The 18,937-nt window shown below is 44.0% G+C and overlaps 1 protein-coding gene across 7 annotated transcripts in view; it reads right to left on the bottom strand.

Annotated features, from left to right (window-relative positions):
- Positions 1-18,937, bottom strand: part of LOC119954104 (rho GTPase-activating protein 32-like) — a 726,718-nt gene that overhangs the window by 389,986 nt on the left and 317,795 nt on the right. For all 7 annotated transcript variants that reach the window (XM_038778987.1, XM_038778995.1, XM_038778990.1 and 4 more), the window contains one exon: positions 6,745-6,853. In XM_038778987.1, coding sequence (XP_038634915.1) covers positions 6,745-6,853 — 109 coding nt within the window. The remainder of the gene's footprint in view (positions 1-6,744; positions 6,854-18,937) is intronic.

The raw sequence follows: 18,937 nt of genomic DNA, 5'->3' as shown, positions 1-18,937 counted from the left end.
CGAGTCTGCACCCACTCTTCGAAACAGCACCGTACCCAAGCCCATACCTCCACTATATCCCCATAACCCAGTAACCCCACCCAACACTGAGGGCAATTTTGGACACTAAGGGCAATTTAGCATGGCCAATCAACCTAACCTGCACATGGAAGTAACCCACGCACACACGGGGAGAACGTGCAGATTCTGCACAGACAGTGGCCCAAGCCGGGAATCGAACCTGGGACCCTGGAGCTGTGAAGCAATTGTGCTAACCAGTATGCTACTGTGCTGCCCACTATGCCTTTTCAGAGGCATAGGTACACTACCATTCCAATAAAAAATCCTATTAAGGAAGGATGCCAAGCTAGTGGTACATCCGCGAGGAGACTTAACGCTCCTTTAAATGAAAGGTTGAAGCAAGAACGAGACTGACCTCAGAACCAAGGGATAATATCATGAGTCACTAAACTGACTGACTGGGTCAGTTCATTGGTTTGCGTGAGAAAAACGTCCGGTATATCTACGCATTTGCATTGATCCCAAGGATCTCGCAAGAACATAAGAAGGGAACACTATCCCATACCAAAATGCGAGGAGATCACCAGTGAGATGGCAAATACATGCATCTTTACGAAGTTAAACACGTCACAGGAATTTTGGCAAATGCAATTCGACGATTTGAGCAGACACTTCTGCATATTTAACACACCCTTTGGAAGAATTTGTTTTAATCATCTGCCTTTCGGTATCATATCTGCATCTGAGATAGTCCACAGGATCATAGAACAAATGACGGAAGGAACAATGACTACCTCTGTTTCCGATTAAGATATAGCACTGTGAAAAGACCATGATAAAGAAATTGCTGGAATGGCATTCATGTGATCAACACAACCTGGACGTTTCTCCTAAACCTTCAGATTGCACTATATTTGCTTCAGAAATGCTGGAAATGTGAATTCATCAGGAACATCAAAGAATCTGGAACCTTGATAAACATTGAGCCGATGTTTTATCTTCTTAACCAGAACAAAGAAAGGACCAGCAAGTGATGAAAGAACAAAAAGGATAAATTAGAGCTCGAAAGTACAAAAGAAATCTTAAATATAAAAAATCTCTATGAACAATTTACTACTTGCTAGAATAAGAGTTTTATTTGTCTTCTCTGAGCTTAAGGTTGAGTTTTGTGTAAGGACCACAAATAACATCATTAGCCTTGTCCTTGTGACGGGAATTACCAACCCTAAATGGAAGCAACAATATTAATTTGCCTTTCTGGTGTATATCCAACAATTTTTGTCATGCAAAAGAGTTCAGTGGAGAGGCTCACAGGGACGTTGTCATTCCTCTGTTTTTTGAGATGTTAGGAGTGGTGCAAATTGTCCAGCAGTTTGGAGAGTATCAGAACTCAATGCCTGTCAGCTTTTCACCACAAATTGTTTGTTTGCAAAACACCCAGCAATGTTTTTATTTCCCATTGTTTTTTCTAGCAACTTTTGAGGCCATGGGATGTCTTATTTGTGAAACACACATTTTCTTTCAAATATACAAATTATTTTTTTAAGTGGACTGCCTGACTGACCGCTCGGGTATTCTCAAAGGAGGTGATCAACAATGCCTAGAAGACATGGCAAGAAATCAACTGCGGTGATTTCAGATTAGCAAATAAATCTCTTTACTTAAATCACCATGGCAACTTGCTACTGTATCGATTTGCGGCTGACAGTTCTGCATTTGACGCAAATGTTTTTTTCACCAAATCTGCATTAGGATTGAAAATGGCCTACATTACAATACCATAGTTATCAAATAAGGAAACAAATCAACAACAAATATGTGGCATAAAAATGCCTCAGGATCTTCAAGTTAACAGCTAGCCATTACGATGCAATAGCAACTTTATTGAACTTCTTGAGCTTCACCACATAAAGCATCATCCTTACCCTTGCAAAGAATAAATTTTCTTTCATGCAGATTCATCATTTTTTTTCATAGATTTTGAAGACCCACTTATTTATTTTCCAATTAAGGGACAATTTAGTGTGGCCAATACAACTACCCTGCACATCCTTGAATTGTGCAAACTCCACACGGACAGTGACCGGGGCCAGGATTGAACCCGCAATGCCGTAGGCAGCAGTGCTAACCACTGCGCCACCTTGGCACCCCTGTGCAGAGATTTATCACATCCTCTGGAAATCGCCAAAGCATTTCAGAATCAATGAACTTTGCAACTTCTGTCACTATGTTCTATGTTTTATTCTGCAGCAAACTGCTCCAGTCAATTTTGATAAAAACAAGGTCCAATAAACAGCAAATGTGAGAGATATTTTAGTGGTGTTGGTTGTGGGAGGAATTTAGACCCGGATGCCAGCGAACTACCATGTTTTTCTTCAGTGTCATTCGATTCTTTTTACACCCACCAGAGGACGGATACGAGGTTCATTTTAACATCTCATCCAATAGCACCTCGGACAGTGCAACACTCCTTCAATTCCACACTGACGTGTCAACCTGGGCTATGAGGTTAAATATTGTGGCTGCAAGATTAGCTCAGAGGCTGGGAGTTCTTCAGAAAATAACTTACCTCTGACCCCCCACAAAGCTTTTTCAACATCTAACAAGACACATAGGAATGTAATGTCATACTCTCCATTTGCCTGGATGAAGGCAGATCCAAATATATCATCCAGGACAAAGTAGCCCACTTGATTTACAATGCATCGACCAGCTTAAACATTCACTCCCTCTGCCATCAGTGCACAGTGGTAGCAGTGTGTCCCATCTAAAAGATGCACTGCAGCAATTCGCCAAGCATCCATCAACAGTGTCCACAACTACCATCTACAAGGCCAAAAGCAGCAGATACCCGGGAACACTACCGCCTGGAGATTCCCCTCCAAGTACCTTACCTGCCTGACTTGGAAACATATCATCATTCCTTCCTTGTCACTGGCTCAAATTCCTTCACCTAACTGCACTGTGGGTGTACCTACACCTCAGGGACTGCAGCGGTTTAAGAAGGCAGCTCACCACCACTTTCTGAAGGGTAACCAGAGATAAGCAATAAATCCTGGCCGAGCCAGCAACGCCCACATCCCGTAAATGTATTTTTTTTATAAATGTCTTCCAAATCCACAACTTCTAGCCTGGAAGGAGAAAGGCAACTGATGCATGAGTGGCACGGTAGCCCAGTGGTTAGCACTGTTGTTTTGCAGCTCCAGGGTCCCCGGTTCGATTCCCCACTTGGGTCACTGTCTGTGCGGAGTCTGCGCGTTCTCCCTGTGTCTGCGTGGCTTTCCTCCAGGAGCTCCAGTTTCCTCACAGAGTCTGAAGACGTGCAGGTTAGGTGGATTGCCCATGCTAAATTGCCCTTAGTGTCCAAAAAGGTTGGGTAGGGTTGCTGTGTTGCGGGTATGGGGCGGAGCTGTGGGTTTAAGTGGGGTGCTCTTTCCAATGGCAGGTGCAGACTTGATGGGCCGAATGGCCTCCTTCTGCACTGTAAATTCTAAGTCTATGTCATCACCTGCAAGTTTTCCTCCAAGTCACCCGCCATCCTGACTTGAAACTATATTAGCGTTCCTGCATTGTCATTGGGTCAAAAATCTGGACACCCCCTCCCCAACACCACAGACTGCAGTAGCGCAGTAAGACTCATCACCACCTTTTCAAGAGCAATCAGGGTTGAGCAACAAATACTGGCTCACAGTCCATGAACAAATGAAAAATAAATCCCAAAAAGGGTCTCAAATCTATAATCTTGTGATTCACAAGTATGTACTATCAATGAACCAAACTGACACATCATTAACACACATAACACAGTAGTTGATTTGCCTAATAAAATCCCATGGTGTATATGCACATAACTCTTCAAACAGTAAACCTCCAGAAGCGACTCGTACTTCTCTTACTGCAATAAGGTAGCCTCGTGTAAACTGCTGCTTTTTGGCAGCTGTTCCAAATATACATGGAATTGCACAAAATGTTTAACACAGAAACAGGGGCCTATGGCCCAACCAGTTCACGCGTGTTAAAGTTCCACACGAACCTCCTCCAAATCCCACTTCATCTCACCCTATCAGCATTCCTTCCCCTTAACAGCATCTATGGTTTTCGCATCAACGACGCTATTTGATACTGAGTTCCACATTACTATTACTTTTTAAATAAAGAATGAGAGGAAAGAGTACCAGCCTGATCACTCTTTCCAGATGGATAAAATCTCCCAGTTCTGGAATCATTTGGAGACTGTTTCTCCTGGTTGAGGAATCTAAAACATGGGGGCAGAGTCTCAGGATACGGACCCGATCATTTCATTTTGAGATGAAGAAAAATTACTTCACTCAGAGCTGCAAATCTTTAGAATTCTCTGCCCCAAAGGGTTGTGGGATGTCCCATTGTTAAACACAGCTAAGCTTGGGATTTTTGGTCTCTCAGAGAATCAAAGAATATGGGGAACAGGCAAGAAAGTGGAGCTGAAGTCCAAGATCAGCCAGGATCACAATGAATCGTGGAGTTGGCTTAGCAGGCCACATGGTCTATTCCTGCTCCTATTTCTTGTGTTAAGAACATCTTTGTAAATTTTTTCACACCTTAGATTAAGAAAGAACTGCAAGTGCAAATATCTAGGTTAACCATTCTGCTCAATAAGGGAGCTCAGGATTCAGAAGCTACCCCCTCAAAACTAAACTAGAATAGCACTGCAAAACTGTTTAAACACAGCACCGTCACCCATACAATCCTGCCAGAATAAAGTTTATATGCAAGTATGGTGTGTGGCAAAATTGATTGCTTATTCATATAATCAATCATTCACCTTAACGCTTTCTTTGAAAATCTATACAGGCAGAATGGATTAGAGATCCCTGATCTCTGTATCGCCCAGTTTGTTAAGAGATCCCTGATCTCTGCAACGCTTGTTTACTTTTTTACTTGAGCCACACAGTCCAAAGATATGCAGGTTAGGTGGATTGGACATGCTGAATTGCTCCTTAGGGTGAGGTCACAGGGTGGGAGATCGGACCTGGGTAGGGTGGTCTTTCAAAGGGTCGGTGCAGATTCATTGGGCAGAATGGTCTTTTTCTGTACTGTAGAGATTCTATAATTCTATGATTACATCACTAAAGATGCAGGTTTTGACAAAATTAAGAAATACATAAGACATTTTAGTTATTTTAGCTTGGTCAGTAGGATTAGAGTTACAGAATGTAAGCCTCAGCTGCCATGGAAATATGAGTCACATTATCAGTACTATTCAGGTGATTTGTTTTCTCTAACTTCTCCCCTGTCATTCTGTGTTGGTCTCCATGTGCCACTCACATGATACAGGACACTTCATCTCTTCCTCCCAGCTGGGTTCCAACAATACCCTGAAATCAGCAGTGAGGAGATGTATCGGAAAGGTTCTGGGTGTCACACAGTCATGAGGAGTATTTTCAAAGAGGCCTAGAGATGTTACCTTTCATTTCCACTCTATTTAACATCTCTTCACAGGAGCTGAGCTGGGAACCACCGTTCATTATGTATAGTATGATCTGCTTACAACCAATCCATTGTTCAGCTCGCTCAGGCTTCAAGCACCACCATGCAATGCCCAAACCTTTCTCTTTAAATATGGGACAACTTAGTTCAAAATAAAATCTATGATTCAGGAGAACTGTGCGTCAGTGTCTCCTCAACTGAGTTAATATTGACAACAGGCACATTTATTTCTATAATTTCCAAGTTCCTGATGGGACTCGATTAGTATTTGGAAATACTGGTTGCACACATCATTCTCCACACACACGATATCTGGTATCAATTAAGCTATCAGTCCTGGCCAACGGTAACAGTCTTATGCATCAAAAAGTCCTTTCGAGAACTCAAATTTGAAGATGTCTGCATACCAGTTTTATAATAATCATGACAATTGCCTTGATACTTAGCTTCACCTCTTGCTAAATAACCATCACAGATGTGGTAGAACCTAATGCGGTCATGGTAACATTTATTAAATGTACAAAGTGGAAGGGCATCACAGCTGAGTGAATGGATTCTGCACAAGTGAAAGGGGGGTTTGAAAGCAAACAAATATTTTTCCGTATTCTGGGTTCAGCAGTTCTGCAAAGGATGCCTGGGGTCATTCAAATTACTGGATATGGGTGACATGCGCATAAATAAATGAAAGGGAGCGGTGGTTATCAATGCTGCATACGGCGCTGAGGACCGGGGTTCGATCCCGGCTCTGGGGTCACTGTCCATGTGGAGTTTGCACATTCTCCCAGTGTCCGTGTGGGTTTCACCCCCACAACCCAAAGATGTGCAATTAGATGGATTTGTCATGCTAAATTGTCCCTTAATTGGAAAAAAATAATTGGGTACTCTGATTTATCAAATAAAAAAATGAAAGGTAGCATAGTGGTTAGCATCAATGCTTCACAGCTCCAGGGTCCCAGGTTCGGTTCCCAGCTGGGTCACTGTCTGTGTGGAGTCTGCACGTCCTCCCCGTGTGTGCGTGGGTTTCCTCCGGGTGCTCCGGTTTCCTCCCACAGTCCAAAGATGTGCGGGTTAGGTGGATTGGCCATGCTAAATTGCCCGTAGTGTTCTAAAAAGTAAGGTTAAGGGGGAGTTGTTGGGTTACGGGTATAGGGTGGATACGTGAGTTTGAGTAGGGTGATCATTGCTCGGCACAACATCGAGGGCCGAAGGGCCTGTTCTGTGCTGTACTGTTCTAAAACCTCAATTTGCCCACAATAATATTCTGCAAGGAGACATTACCATAGCACTGATTGTCTCTTCCCAATCAAGACGATCACGAGGAGGGAGGGTCAGCAGCAATTCTGGAACATAATCATCTTCTTCCAGTGTTGGAGAGCTTCTCTTCAACCTGCCAGAGGAGCATATAAAGCAAAAAATCAGACACTCAACAAAAATAACCCAGAACAGTCCAGACGAAGGATGAGTTACTTCAGGATTTATGTCAAGTTCTTTGTGCAAAGAGTGATCAACAGGAAACAATTAAATGCAAGAACACGGAGTGCAGCAGCTTTCTCGATGGATGAACTAAAATGGGCCCAAATGAGCAGCATTTCAACATGATTCCAGCACAACCACAATGATGATAATATGAAACAATCTCGAACCATATGTTTTAGCATAAAAACCTACATTGTTCCTTGGTAATCTTAGGTGGTGTAAGTTTAAGTCCCAATCTAAGCTTTTAACTGAAATTGACAATTCGATACTGAGGAGTGCTAGTTTGTTGGGGTTGATGGCCTTCAAGAGGAAATGGTAAACCAATCCCATTCTCAGTAGTTCAATTGGATACAAAGATTCCATAGCACTATTGAACCTCACTTCCGATCCTGCCTCAGCGTGACTGGGAAAATTCAGTCCATAATTCCAGGGAACTGTGCATTTGACCTTCGGGTGTTTTATTCATTCACAACTGCATGTCATTCCGTTCAGTGCATGATCCCATTTCTAGTTTTAGCTCCCTAAAAGTATTACCTCAGACTTGTCTGTATTAACTTCAATTTATCACTTCTGCTTATTCAGTTACGGTCTGCCTTCTAGTAACATTTTCTGATTATTTGCTAAACTATCCACTTTTGTCTCATCAGCAAATTTTGCTCCATACGTCCCTGATTAACATGCTCATAGCTCCTTAACTGATGTGTTGTAAATGATCATTTTTTCTATCTTGAATTGAGTTCTGAAAGTTTACCCTCAACTGACATTAAATGAACTACTTTGTAAAACCTGGTTACTTCTTCTTTACCATGTTGATCGAAGATATTACATTTCCATTACTAACATACAATTTACACATTTGAGAATTACTGTTTGATTGTGGCCAGAACCACTGCTGCCGACCCTCATACTTCACTCAACAGCCAAGGATGCAGCCACCAGGGCTGTGATTCATCCACCATGAGTGCTGATCATTTTTAAGCAGTTCCTTTTCGACATTTATCTGTAATAATTGTTCCACATTTCCTCCTGTGCAGCCTGTTCCTCTCAGTCTTCACTTTCGACATGACTATTAATCAAAGTTACGAACCCAGGATGTCAATCACATAGGAGGCATGGAATTGAATGAATGGCACGATATATGTCAACTGTTTCAAATTACGTGTTAAATGATTCCACCCAGATACAGTAACATCTCTTAGGGATGTCTGTGACCAACCAAATTGAATGAAAAAACGCAACATTGAATGGCCACAACACAGAACTACTTGTATGCCAAACAATAGAAGCAGCGTATGATAAGCCCAGAACACAGCAGCACCAAAATATTTAAAGGGACCTTGCACTGATTAAAAACAGTTACAAGAGGGTCTCGCGATGAGAGCACGGGAGTGGTTGTGTAGAGAGCTCCGGCTCTGCTCATCTTTTAATTCCTTCATTTTATTCTAGTTCTCAGCTCTCTGTTCTTCGATAACATGGCTTCGCTAAGTCCCTCGAGGTTCCGGATTGGTGCTTTGTAAAGGGCCATAATATAGGCCAAAATAAGCCATAAAAATCCTTGTTTGCTCGCGATGATCAGAGTGGGCCCCAGCCTGCATTGGCGTTGTTAATGCTGAGCAGGCTCTCACTTCGACAATGCTGTGTGCATCCAGATGATAGCCGTCATTGAGAATATTTGTCTTGGTTGAGGATCTCGGCTCTGCATTGCAGGTCATTAGAGTTCACTTTGAAGAATTGCGGAATACCTTGGGAGAGAGGTGGAGGCACGAGCGAGTGTGTTCTTACACTAGAGAGAGCACTTACCCTGGTGAGGGCGTGTCTTCACATCGTCGAGATCCTACTGCATGGTGTTGTTTATCCTGACAGGATCAAGAGATGGGGGCTGGGTAAGATGTGTCCTTGTGCTCGGTCGCTGGCGAGAGGTGGGAGGTGCGTTTGAAAATTGGCTGCCATGTTTTGGCAACATAGATTTGGTGGTTGGGTGTATCAGATACGATGGAGCACACAAATCCGATCTTTGAGGTCAGGGGCCAGTTAAAGCCACCAATCGTTGGTCCTATATTGTCCTATTCTCGATGTTTGTGCTGAGGGGTTGGAGGTGGTCAAGTGGGTCGAGTCGTACCCCCGGACGAGACCTACGCTGTGAACCGCCTGGGTGTCGGAGAAACAGCATGGTGGAAGTGATGCTGTCTAGTGCTTCGATTGTTGGAATCCTTGAGAAATCTTGGAGAGCCAACTGATCCTCACTTATATTTAATTTCCTTGTGCAATATGGATGGTGTCCTTATCCTGCAATTCTTTTATAACACTCGACGTTACTCCTTGTGCCTATTTAATATTGGATTCGATTCTCCGACACCCGCGCCGGGCCAGAGAAGCGCCTCAAACCCGCCACAACACCCCGATGCCAGCACGCTATTCTCCGAGGTGCGGAGAATCAGCGCCGGCCGCGGGCCGCTGGAATCGGCAGGGCTGCCTATTCTCCAGCCCAGATGGGCTGAGCGGCTGCTCGGACACGACAGAGTCCCACCGGCGCTGTTCCCCTCTGGTCGCTGCCGGCGAAAACTCTGCGCGAAGGGTCGGGTGGGGGGTGCGGCTTGTGGGGCGGGGGAAACGTGCTCCTTCACCGGGGGGGGGCTCCGGTGGGGTCTGGCCCACGATCGGGGTCCACCCAACGCCATGTTGAGTTGGAGCCGACGCGCTGAAGAGACCCCCGCGCATGCGCAGGTTGGCGTGGCCCAACTGCGCATGTGCGGGCTGGCGCGGCGCTCATTTGGCGCCGAGAAGGGAGGCTGGAGCGGCATGAACCGCTCCAGCGCTGCGCCGGCCCCCACGGTTGTCCCCACGCCGTCGTGAAATGCAACAGCGTTCACGGTGATACGAATACAGTCTCCATTTTGGAGAATTATCTTTTCTCCTGCAAGGGAGTGCAAGAGTGGGTATCGTCGATTATCCTGTTCTAGCAAAACCTTATTGAGTTGATCATGTGAAGTATAGTCTGTGTGGTTTTACTCCTTTCTAATTATATCTTATAATCTTTGCAGTTGCGGAAGGGGAGCGTTTTGGTTTTCTTACCCCCTATAAGGAGGATGCTTGGAGCCGGAAGGGGAGTGGGGAAAGAGAATGGATGGGGTTGGCAGGGTTAATTCAATCCTCACTTTGGCTGAGGGTAGCCCCCCCAGTTACAGCTAATCCGTATTGGGTTTTCATTTTGGATTTATTTTTGTTTTAAATTTTAAGATACTAGAATTTAAGAATATGTGCCTTTTTACTTAGATGGCCTGGACATATTTTATATCTTGGGGAGGACTGGGTTCCTTCTGACTCCTGAGGTTGAGCCTTCTTTCACTAGGGTTTCTCTCTCTGTGGTACTCTTTTGACTTATTAGAACAAGACGAATTAATAATGTTGTACACGGAGGTGAGATTAACTAATTATAGTTGAGTTGTTGGGTCTTTGTATCATTTCTGTGATGCCGGTCATTCTGAATCAAATCTGGCATCTCAACCCAGGGAATTTTCTTTCTTTCTCTCTTCATCCAAGTGAGCAGGGTGTGGTTTCTCATCCTGGTGTGGACTGGTGGAGGGTCCCCATGTTGTACCAGGAAGGAGGGAATCAGCGCTCCTCTTGGGTGCCTAATTTTTGGGGGTCTTGACGGTTCTTCTTCTCCTCTGATTGTGGTCACCCTAGATAGGACTGGAGTGATTATTCTCTTCTTGGTATTTGTAGAGATGGTGCATTTCCCCTGATGGGGTGGGAGAGTTATGGGTTCGGCTGGGGTACTGGATTTGGGGTGTGCTGCAGGTCTTGGGGGGTATAGTTTCCTGTGCGCCGTGATGTGCTGGACTAGGTCAGGTCCGGTGCTATGGCTGGTATCCTGTTGTGTCTTGGGATGTCCCTTTTCGAGGGTGCTTTTTGGGGCATCCTGGGAGGTTGGGTATTGCTACTTCAGTGCACGGGAGCCGAGGGATGAGTTGAGTATCACGGCACGGTAGCACATTGGCTAGAACAGTTTCTTCACAGCTCCTGGGTCCCAGGTTTGATTCCCGGATTGGGTCACTGTCTGTGCGGAGGCTGAACGTTCTCCCCATGTCTGCATGGGTTTCCTCCAGGTGCTCCAGTTTCCTCCCACAGTCCAAAGATGTGCAATTTAGGTGGATTGGCTGTGCTAAATTGACCTTTGTGCACTTAGGTTGGGTTACTGGGTTAAAGGGATAGGGTGGAGGTGTGGGCTTGGGTGGGGTGCTCTTTCCAAGGGCCATACAGGCTCGATCGGCCGAATGGGCTCGTTCTGCACTGTAAATTCTATGATTCTATAATATCTATGAGTTCAATGCCTGGTGGATATCCTGATGTTCCCTTGGAGTTGGAATGCCCAGTTGGGTTTATTGGGCAACCCATTATAGAATCCTTACAGTGCAGGAGGCGGCCATTCGGCCCACTAAGTGGGCATCGATCCTCGAATAAAGCACCTTGCCTCGGTCCACTCCCTGCCCAATCCCTGTAACTCCATTACCTAACCTGCACATCACTGGACACGATGGACAATTTAGCATGGCCAATCCATGAAGCCTGATTGTCTTTGGACTGTTCTCTTTTCTTCTTCAGTGATAGTTACTCGTCTTTTGCCAGGGAAATATAGAGTCTGGATTGCGTCTTGATCCCTTGCTATCCTGTGGGTTACTTCTGGTAGCTCCAGCTTTTCCTTCCTTTTTCGTTCTTTCTTGAGAAGCTCTGAACGTTTGGTTATAATCCAAACATGTTACTGCTGGTCCTCTCTGTACAGAATGATGTTGCTTCTGCTCTGCGCTTTAGTTTGGGATTAAGTTGTATTGTGGGATATATATCTAACTCCCTTCAGAACTGGGGTTTTCACATATTTTGTTTGCTTTTATAAAAGTGGGTATGAAGAATCCTTGCATAGCTCCTCCATGGGTGCAGATAGATCTGTTACCGAGGAGAAGAGACTGCATTAGGTTGTTGGTGCCCCGAGAGTTGAGGGAGATATATATCGGTGTGCACCCGAACAAGGTGCAGAAAGTTTATCCTGATTTCTCTCAGTAATTGTGGGCTGCCGCAGCGTGGGAGGGTGTGCATCATTTTACCATGTTTTTCATGGCCTCATCCTGTCTCTGGTTGAGCTGTATACGAATCGAGTAATGTCTAATAACTATATCAAGCCAGTTGTGATGCTGTTGTCCTGATTTTCTCTGGGCAGCACGGTAGCATGGTGGTTAGCATAAATGCTTCACAGCTCCAGGGTCCCAGGTTCGGTTCCGGGCTGGGTCACTGTCTGTGTGGAGTCTGCACATCCTCCCCGTGTGTGCGTGGGTTTCCTCCGGGTGCTCCGGTTTCCTCCCACAGTCCAAAGATGTGCGGGTTAGGTGGATTGGCCATGCTAAATTGCCCGTAGTGTCCTAAAAAGTAAGGTTAAGGGGTGGGGGGTTGTTGGGTTACGGGTATAGGGTGGATACGTGGGTTTGAGTAGGGTGATCATGGCTCGGCACAACATCAAGGGCCGAAGGGCCTGTTCTGTGCTGTACTGTTCTATGTTCTATGATGTATGCTGAGTCTATTTTTTAAATCCCTGCTTATGGTAATGTATTATTTTGTAATTGTGTTACATTATTCTCTAAAATTTAAAACCTCAATAAATTTATTTATTAAAACAAAACAATTGCACAAAACAAGTAAATTATAAAGAGAACACTGAGGGGCAGCAGGGTAGCATGGTGGTTAGCATAAATGCTTCACAGCTCCAGGGTCCCAGGTTCGATTCCCGGCTGGGTCACTGTCTGTGTGGAGTCTGCACGTCCTCCCCGTGTGTGCGTGGGTTTCCTCCGGGTGCTCCGGTTTCCTCCCACAGTCCAAAGATGTGCGGGTTAGGTGGATTGGCCATGCTAAATTGCCCGTAGTGTCCTAATAAAAAAGTAAGGTTAAGGGGGGGGTTGTTAGGTTACGGGTATAGGGTGGATACGTGGGTTTGAGTAGGGTGATCATGGCTCGGCACAACATTGAGGGCCGAAGGGCCTGTTCTGTGCTGTACTGTTCTATGTTCTATGATGGAGATTAGGTCCAGATAGCAGTGACACCAAACAAATTGTTTTCTTAGGTGAAATATCTTGAGCGTTTTTACAGCTCCACCTCCACCTCTTGGCTTGAGCTTGTATACTGAGAAAATACAATAAATGTTGCTGAGTACATATTAAAGTTATGTGAAGAACAAGTTCTTGTGTCCTTCAGTAAGAGTGAGCAACTAAACTGTCCCCGCCAGCTGTCTGTGCGAAACTAGTGAAACACTGGCAAAATAATGTTAATTTAGCACATATTGACTTAAGCCATTTGTTATGAACTGTATCTTTAATTAAACAGACTGAAAAAGTAACTGGCTATCTATTACCCATTTCCCACTCCTCCCCCCCACCACTCTAACTCACCACTCATTACACACACACACACACACACACAGAAAGGGGAAAGAATGGCGGAAAGGGAAAGAAAATATTAATAAAATAAAAAGATTGGGTCTTTGATTCACAGGGATGATTTCCAGTCAATATCTTTCTGAAGTTCAGGCTTCCGATTTGGTACTTTTTTTCCATCCAGTTTTTTTTAATGATCTTCTCAGACAAGGTTGTCTATCTTCCTTGCAGACCAAGCATGGTTTCAAGTTTACAGCAAAAGACACGCTGGACACTCACTGCATTCAAAACAATAGATCAGTTCTCTTACTACAGCCTGAAGAGTAAAGAGGTTTTGATAAACTTAAAACATCTTCAGCTTCCACTACAAACAGCAGGCAGCAGAGCGAGAAAACAGCCCCTTCACTTTTGAGATTAAATCACTTCTGGAAGATTCTCTCAGAAACATCACCTGGCAGGGACCAATCAGTACACAAGTGTCCCTGGCCAACCCGTTGGTTGCTGGTTAACTAATCAAACTGATTCCTTCCAAAACCGGTTCTTCCCATCTACTTGTGCCGAAGAGTCTGGCATCTCCTTCTCCCAAACACAAGCCTGAGAATACAGTCTCCTGGCAAGCAGGCTGTTTTAAACTTCAGTCTTCTGCTTTCTTCTCTCTACTTATAGGCACATCCAATTATTGATCCACGGACAAAAACAATAAAAGAAATGGGAACAAATTCTCATCAAAAAACTTAAGCAAGCTCAATGAAGTTAGCAAAATACGATTTGGTGGCTATCCATAATGAATCCATACTTGCCCAAGTATCTAATAATCTATCCTAGATTACAGTCTCAAAAAAGTTTCCCACCACTGTGGCTAAACGTATTGGCCTTTAGTTGCTGGGTTTAACTTGAACTCAATTGAATATTGGTGTAACATTTGCCTCTTGCAGATATATCTACTTTCAGACCCTCAGCAAGTTGTTCCACAGCGAATTAATTATTTTTGAAGTGCATTTACACAACAGCCCGTTTACACAGCAAGGTCAAAGAAACAGAACAGATAAATAACCAGTACATTGTTTCTCACCGGGAAAATTCCCCTATTCTTCTCCATTGCAACTTCTATGTCAACCCAAAAGGTTGATGCAACCTCAATTACTGTATCATCTGAAATCAGTATTTGTGGCAATGCAGCACTCCCTCAGTACTGCATAGACCACCAGCCCATATTATGTGCTCAGGTTTCTGAAGCGAGACTTGAACTCACGACTCACCAAATCAGTGGTCAGAGCCCTACCACTAGACTAAATTGATATTTAATGGGAAAGGATTTGGGAGTATTACAATCACGGGCCAGAACAGAAACCCTTATATTTTATTTTAGTTTTGCAAGACTGTGATTGTATCAAGCCAGTTGTGATGTTGTCGTCCTGTTTTTCTCTGAATTATTACGAACACAATATTGAAATATCTTCAACATCACGCAAAAAAATAGTTTACAATTACCCTTAAATAATTTTTAAAAATAAATTTAGAGTGCCCAATTCATTTTTTCCAATTAAGGGCAATTTAGCATGGTCAATCCACCTACCCTGCACATATTTGGGTTGTGTTGGTGAAACCTACACAAACACGGGGAGAATGTGCAAACACCACACAGACAGTGACACAGAGCCGGGATCGAACCTGGGACCTCGGCACCGTGAGATAGCAATGCTAACCACTGTGCCACGATGCTGCCCCCACCCCTTAAATTATGCTAATCAATGACAGTGACACAATAACCTTATCTTTATTTCCACACAAACAACAAAACCATCATAGGTTCTAATCCACAGTTAGCACTTAGGAATACTTGCCGTGAAGAATTCTTGAAGACACCGCTTTGAGAAAGAGATCTTTTGAGACTGCTTTGAAGAAAAGCACCTGACACCCTGTCAGAATAAAGCAGAATCTCTGGCTGTATTTCTTCAGAAACCTCCTCAGCTCACCTTCCAGCCAAAAACTAACTCCGAACCTCAATACCCGACTGCTTCAACCCGTGGTTCCTTCCATTAACTATATCACCTTACTAAACTCAAAACAACGTCTCTAATTTAAACGACTCTGCAGGGAACCCACTTAATATAAATAAAAGTCCATTAACCCAAACTTTTACAATGCTTTAATTGCACCTCTGACTCCGAACAGTCTAGCTGTCTTGCAAACCGGGATTTTTAAAAACACTACGCAGCAATCATACACACGCCATCCCAGGCTTTTAACCCTTGCTGCACCAAATACCTATAATACAATTTATCTGAAATTCCTACATTCATCACAGTATACTGGAGTAATTCATTCAGGCAGTAAACAGGTGGAAGAGGAGGAACCCATGACAGCAAAATGCAATCAAATATTGCAGATGCTGAAATAAAAACAAAGAGTGTTGGAAATACCCAGCAGGGCAGCCAGGCAATAACTGGGGGGAGAAACAGTGTTAACATTTTAGGTCAATGACCTTTCATCAAACACTGAAAAATAGAAAGGCAACGGAATCCACAGACTTGGCGCCTTATTCTGTAAACTGTCAGGGTACATAGTGCCAATTCGCAACATGTAACCTCAACAGTTTATAAAAGCAACCTGAAGTGGGAATCTCGGCATTAATGCAAGTGCTCTTCAGGGGAATTAACTTTGATCTCAATGACCAAACCTCACTGCACAAAGGAAGCAAATAGTTTTCAACAATCCATTTGTGCAACAGAATGCCTATTAGCTAAAAGCTGTGCTTCAAGTCCCAGCCAGAATCAGCACTGGACAATATATCCACTGTACCAACTCAAATTACTGCCAATGCTCATTAAACATTTCTATTAAAATTATTGCAATATTGGACAAGTGCTTCACCTCTCGTTGAGAACATGACAATGCTGAAATTTAAATGACAGCTTTTAAGCACTAATCAGTTATCAACAGCCAGCACTGCAGATGGCAGATTAATTGACGTTAGGCCAGAGTTAATTATAGATTAAATCAGGTAGAACAAGCAAAAAGTATTCAGTCACCGCCCCCTCTAAATGCATTTAAAATGATAATCATTTAGCTCAAACAGACTTTCATGCAATAATCCATACTCTTTTTGATTTTGTTTTATTAATAGCTACTGAACAAGAGAGTCTAGGTAGTTATTGCTGCAAGTTACTTGGTCAAACAATGAGCAACTGTCATTCAGAAAGAGTATTGCATACAGACAATAGCAAACGCTTTGGCAGAAGCACAAAATATATTAGTATTCGAGAGACCAGCATTGATTTCTCATGTTCCCAGCAAAAGTCCAATACATAGAACATAGAACGATACAGCGCAGTACAGGCCCTTCGGCCCACGATGTTGCACCGACATGGGAAGTCAAAAACTAAAGGCCATCTAACCTACACTATGCCATTATCATCCATATGCTTATCCAATAAACTTTTAAATGCCCTCAATGTTGGCGAGTTCACTACTGTTGCAGGTAGGGCATTCCACGGCCTCACCACTCTTTGCGTAAAAAACCTACCTCTGACGTCTGTCCTATATCTATTACCCCTCAATTTAAGGCTATGTCCCCTCGTGCTAGCCACCTCCATCCGCGGGAGAAGGCTCTCACTGTCCACCCTATCTAACCCTCTGATCATTTTGTATGCCTCTATTAAGTCACCTCTTAACCTTCTTCTCTCTAACGAAAACAACCTCAAGTCCATCAGCCTTTCCTCATAAGATTTTCCCTCCATACCAGGCAACATCCTGGTAAATCTCCTCTGCACCCGTTCCAAAGCTTCCACGTCCTTCCTATAATGAGGCGACCAGAACTGTACGCAATACTCCAAATGCGGCCGTACTAGAGTTTTGTACAACTGCAACATGACCTCATGGCTCCGGAACTCAATCCCTCTACCAATAAAGGCCAACACACCATAGGCCTTCTTCACAACCCTATCAACCTGGGTGGCAACTTTCAGGGATCTATGTACATGGACACCGAGATCCCTCTGCTCATCCACACTACCAAGAATTTTACCATTAGCCAAATATTCCGCATTCCTGTTATTCTTTCCAAAGTGAATCACCTCACACTTCTCTACATTAAACTCCATTTGCCATCTCTCAGCCCAGCTCTGCAGCTTATCTATGTCCCTCTGTAACCTGCAACATCCTTCCACACTGTCTACAACTCCACCGACTTTAGTGTCATCTGCAAATTTATTCACCCAACCTTCTGTGCCCTCCTCTAGGTCATTTATAAAAATGACAAACAGCAACGGCCCCAGAACAGATCCTTGTGGTACGCCACTCATAACTGAACTCCATTCTGAACATTTCCCATCAACCACCACCCTCTGTCTTCTTTCAACTAGCCAATTTCTGATCCACATCTCTAAATCACCCTAAATCCCCAGCCTCCGTATTTTCTGCAATAGCCGACCGTAGGGAACCTTATCAAACGCTTTACTGAAATCCATATACACCACATCAACTGCTCTACCCTCGTCTACCTGTTCAGTCACCTTCTCAAAGAACTCGCTAAGATTTGTGAGGCATGACCTACCCTTCACAAAACCATGCTGACTATCCCTAATCATATTATTCCTATCTAGATGATTATAAATCGTATCTCTTATAATCCTCTCCAAGACTTTACCCACAACAGACGTGAGGTTCACCGGCCTATAGTTACCGGGGTTATTTCTACTCCCCTTCTTGAACAAAGGGACCACATTTGCTATCCTCCAGTCCTCTGGCACTATTCCTGTCGCCAATGATGACATAAAAATCAAAGCCAAAGGCTCAGCAATCTCTTCCCTGGCTTCCCAGAGAATCCTAGGATAAATCCCATCAGGCCCCGGGGACTTATCTATTTTCACCTTGTCCAGAATTGCCAACACTTCTTCCCTTGCCCACCTCAATGCCATCTATTCTAATAGCCTGGGTCTCAGCATTCTCCTCCACAATATTATCTTTTTCCTGAGTGAATACTGATGAAAAGTATTCATTTAGTATCTCGCTTATCTCCTCAGCCTCCGCACACAACTTCCACCACTGTCCTTGACTGGCCCTACTCTTACCCTAGTCATTCTTTTATTCCTGACATACCTATAGAAAGCTTTTGGGTTTTCCTTGATCCTACCTGCCAAAGACTTCTCATGTCCCCTCCTTGCTCGTCTTAGCTCTCTCTTTAGATCCTTCCTCGCTTCCTTGTAACTATCAAGCGCCCCAACTGAAACTTCACGCCTCATCTTCACATAGGCCTCCTTCTTCCTCTTAACAAGAGATTCCACTTCTTTGGTAAACCACGGTTCCCTCGCTCGACCCCTTCCTCCCTGCCTGACGGGTACGTACTTATCAAGAACATGCAATAGCTGTTCCTTGAACAAGCTCCACATATCCAGTGTGCCCAACCCTTGCAGCCTACTTCTCCAACCTACACATCCTAAGTCATGTCTAATGGCATCATAACTGCCCTTCCCCCAGCTATAACTCTTGCCCTGCGGGGTATACTGATCCCTTTCCATCACTAACGTAAAGGTCACCGAATTGTGGTCACTGTTTCCAAAGTGCTCACCTACCTC

This window comes from Scyliorhinus canicula, chromosome 19 (genome assembly GCF_902713615.1).
Source record: "Scyliorhinus canicula chromosome 19, sScyCan1.1, whole genome shotgun sequence".
NCBI classification, from domain to species: domain Eukaryota; kingdom Metazoa; phylum Chordata; class Chondrichthyes; order Carcharhiniformes; family Scyliorhinidae; genus Scyliorhinus; species Scyliorhinus canicula.
This window is presented reverse-complemented; position numbering and strand designations above follow the sequence as displayed.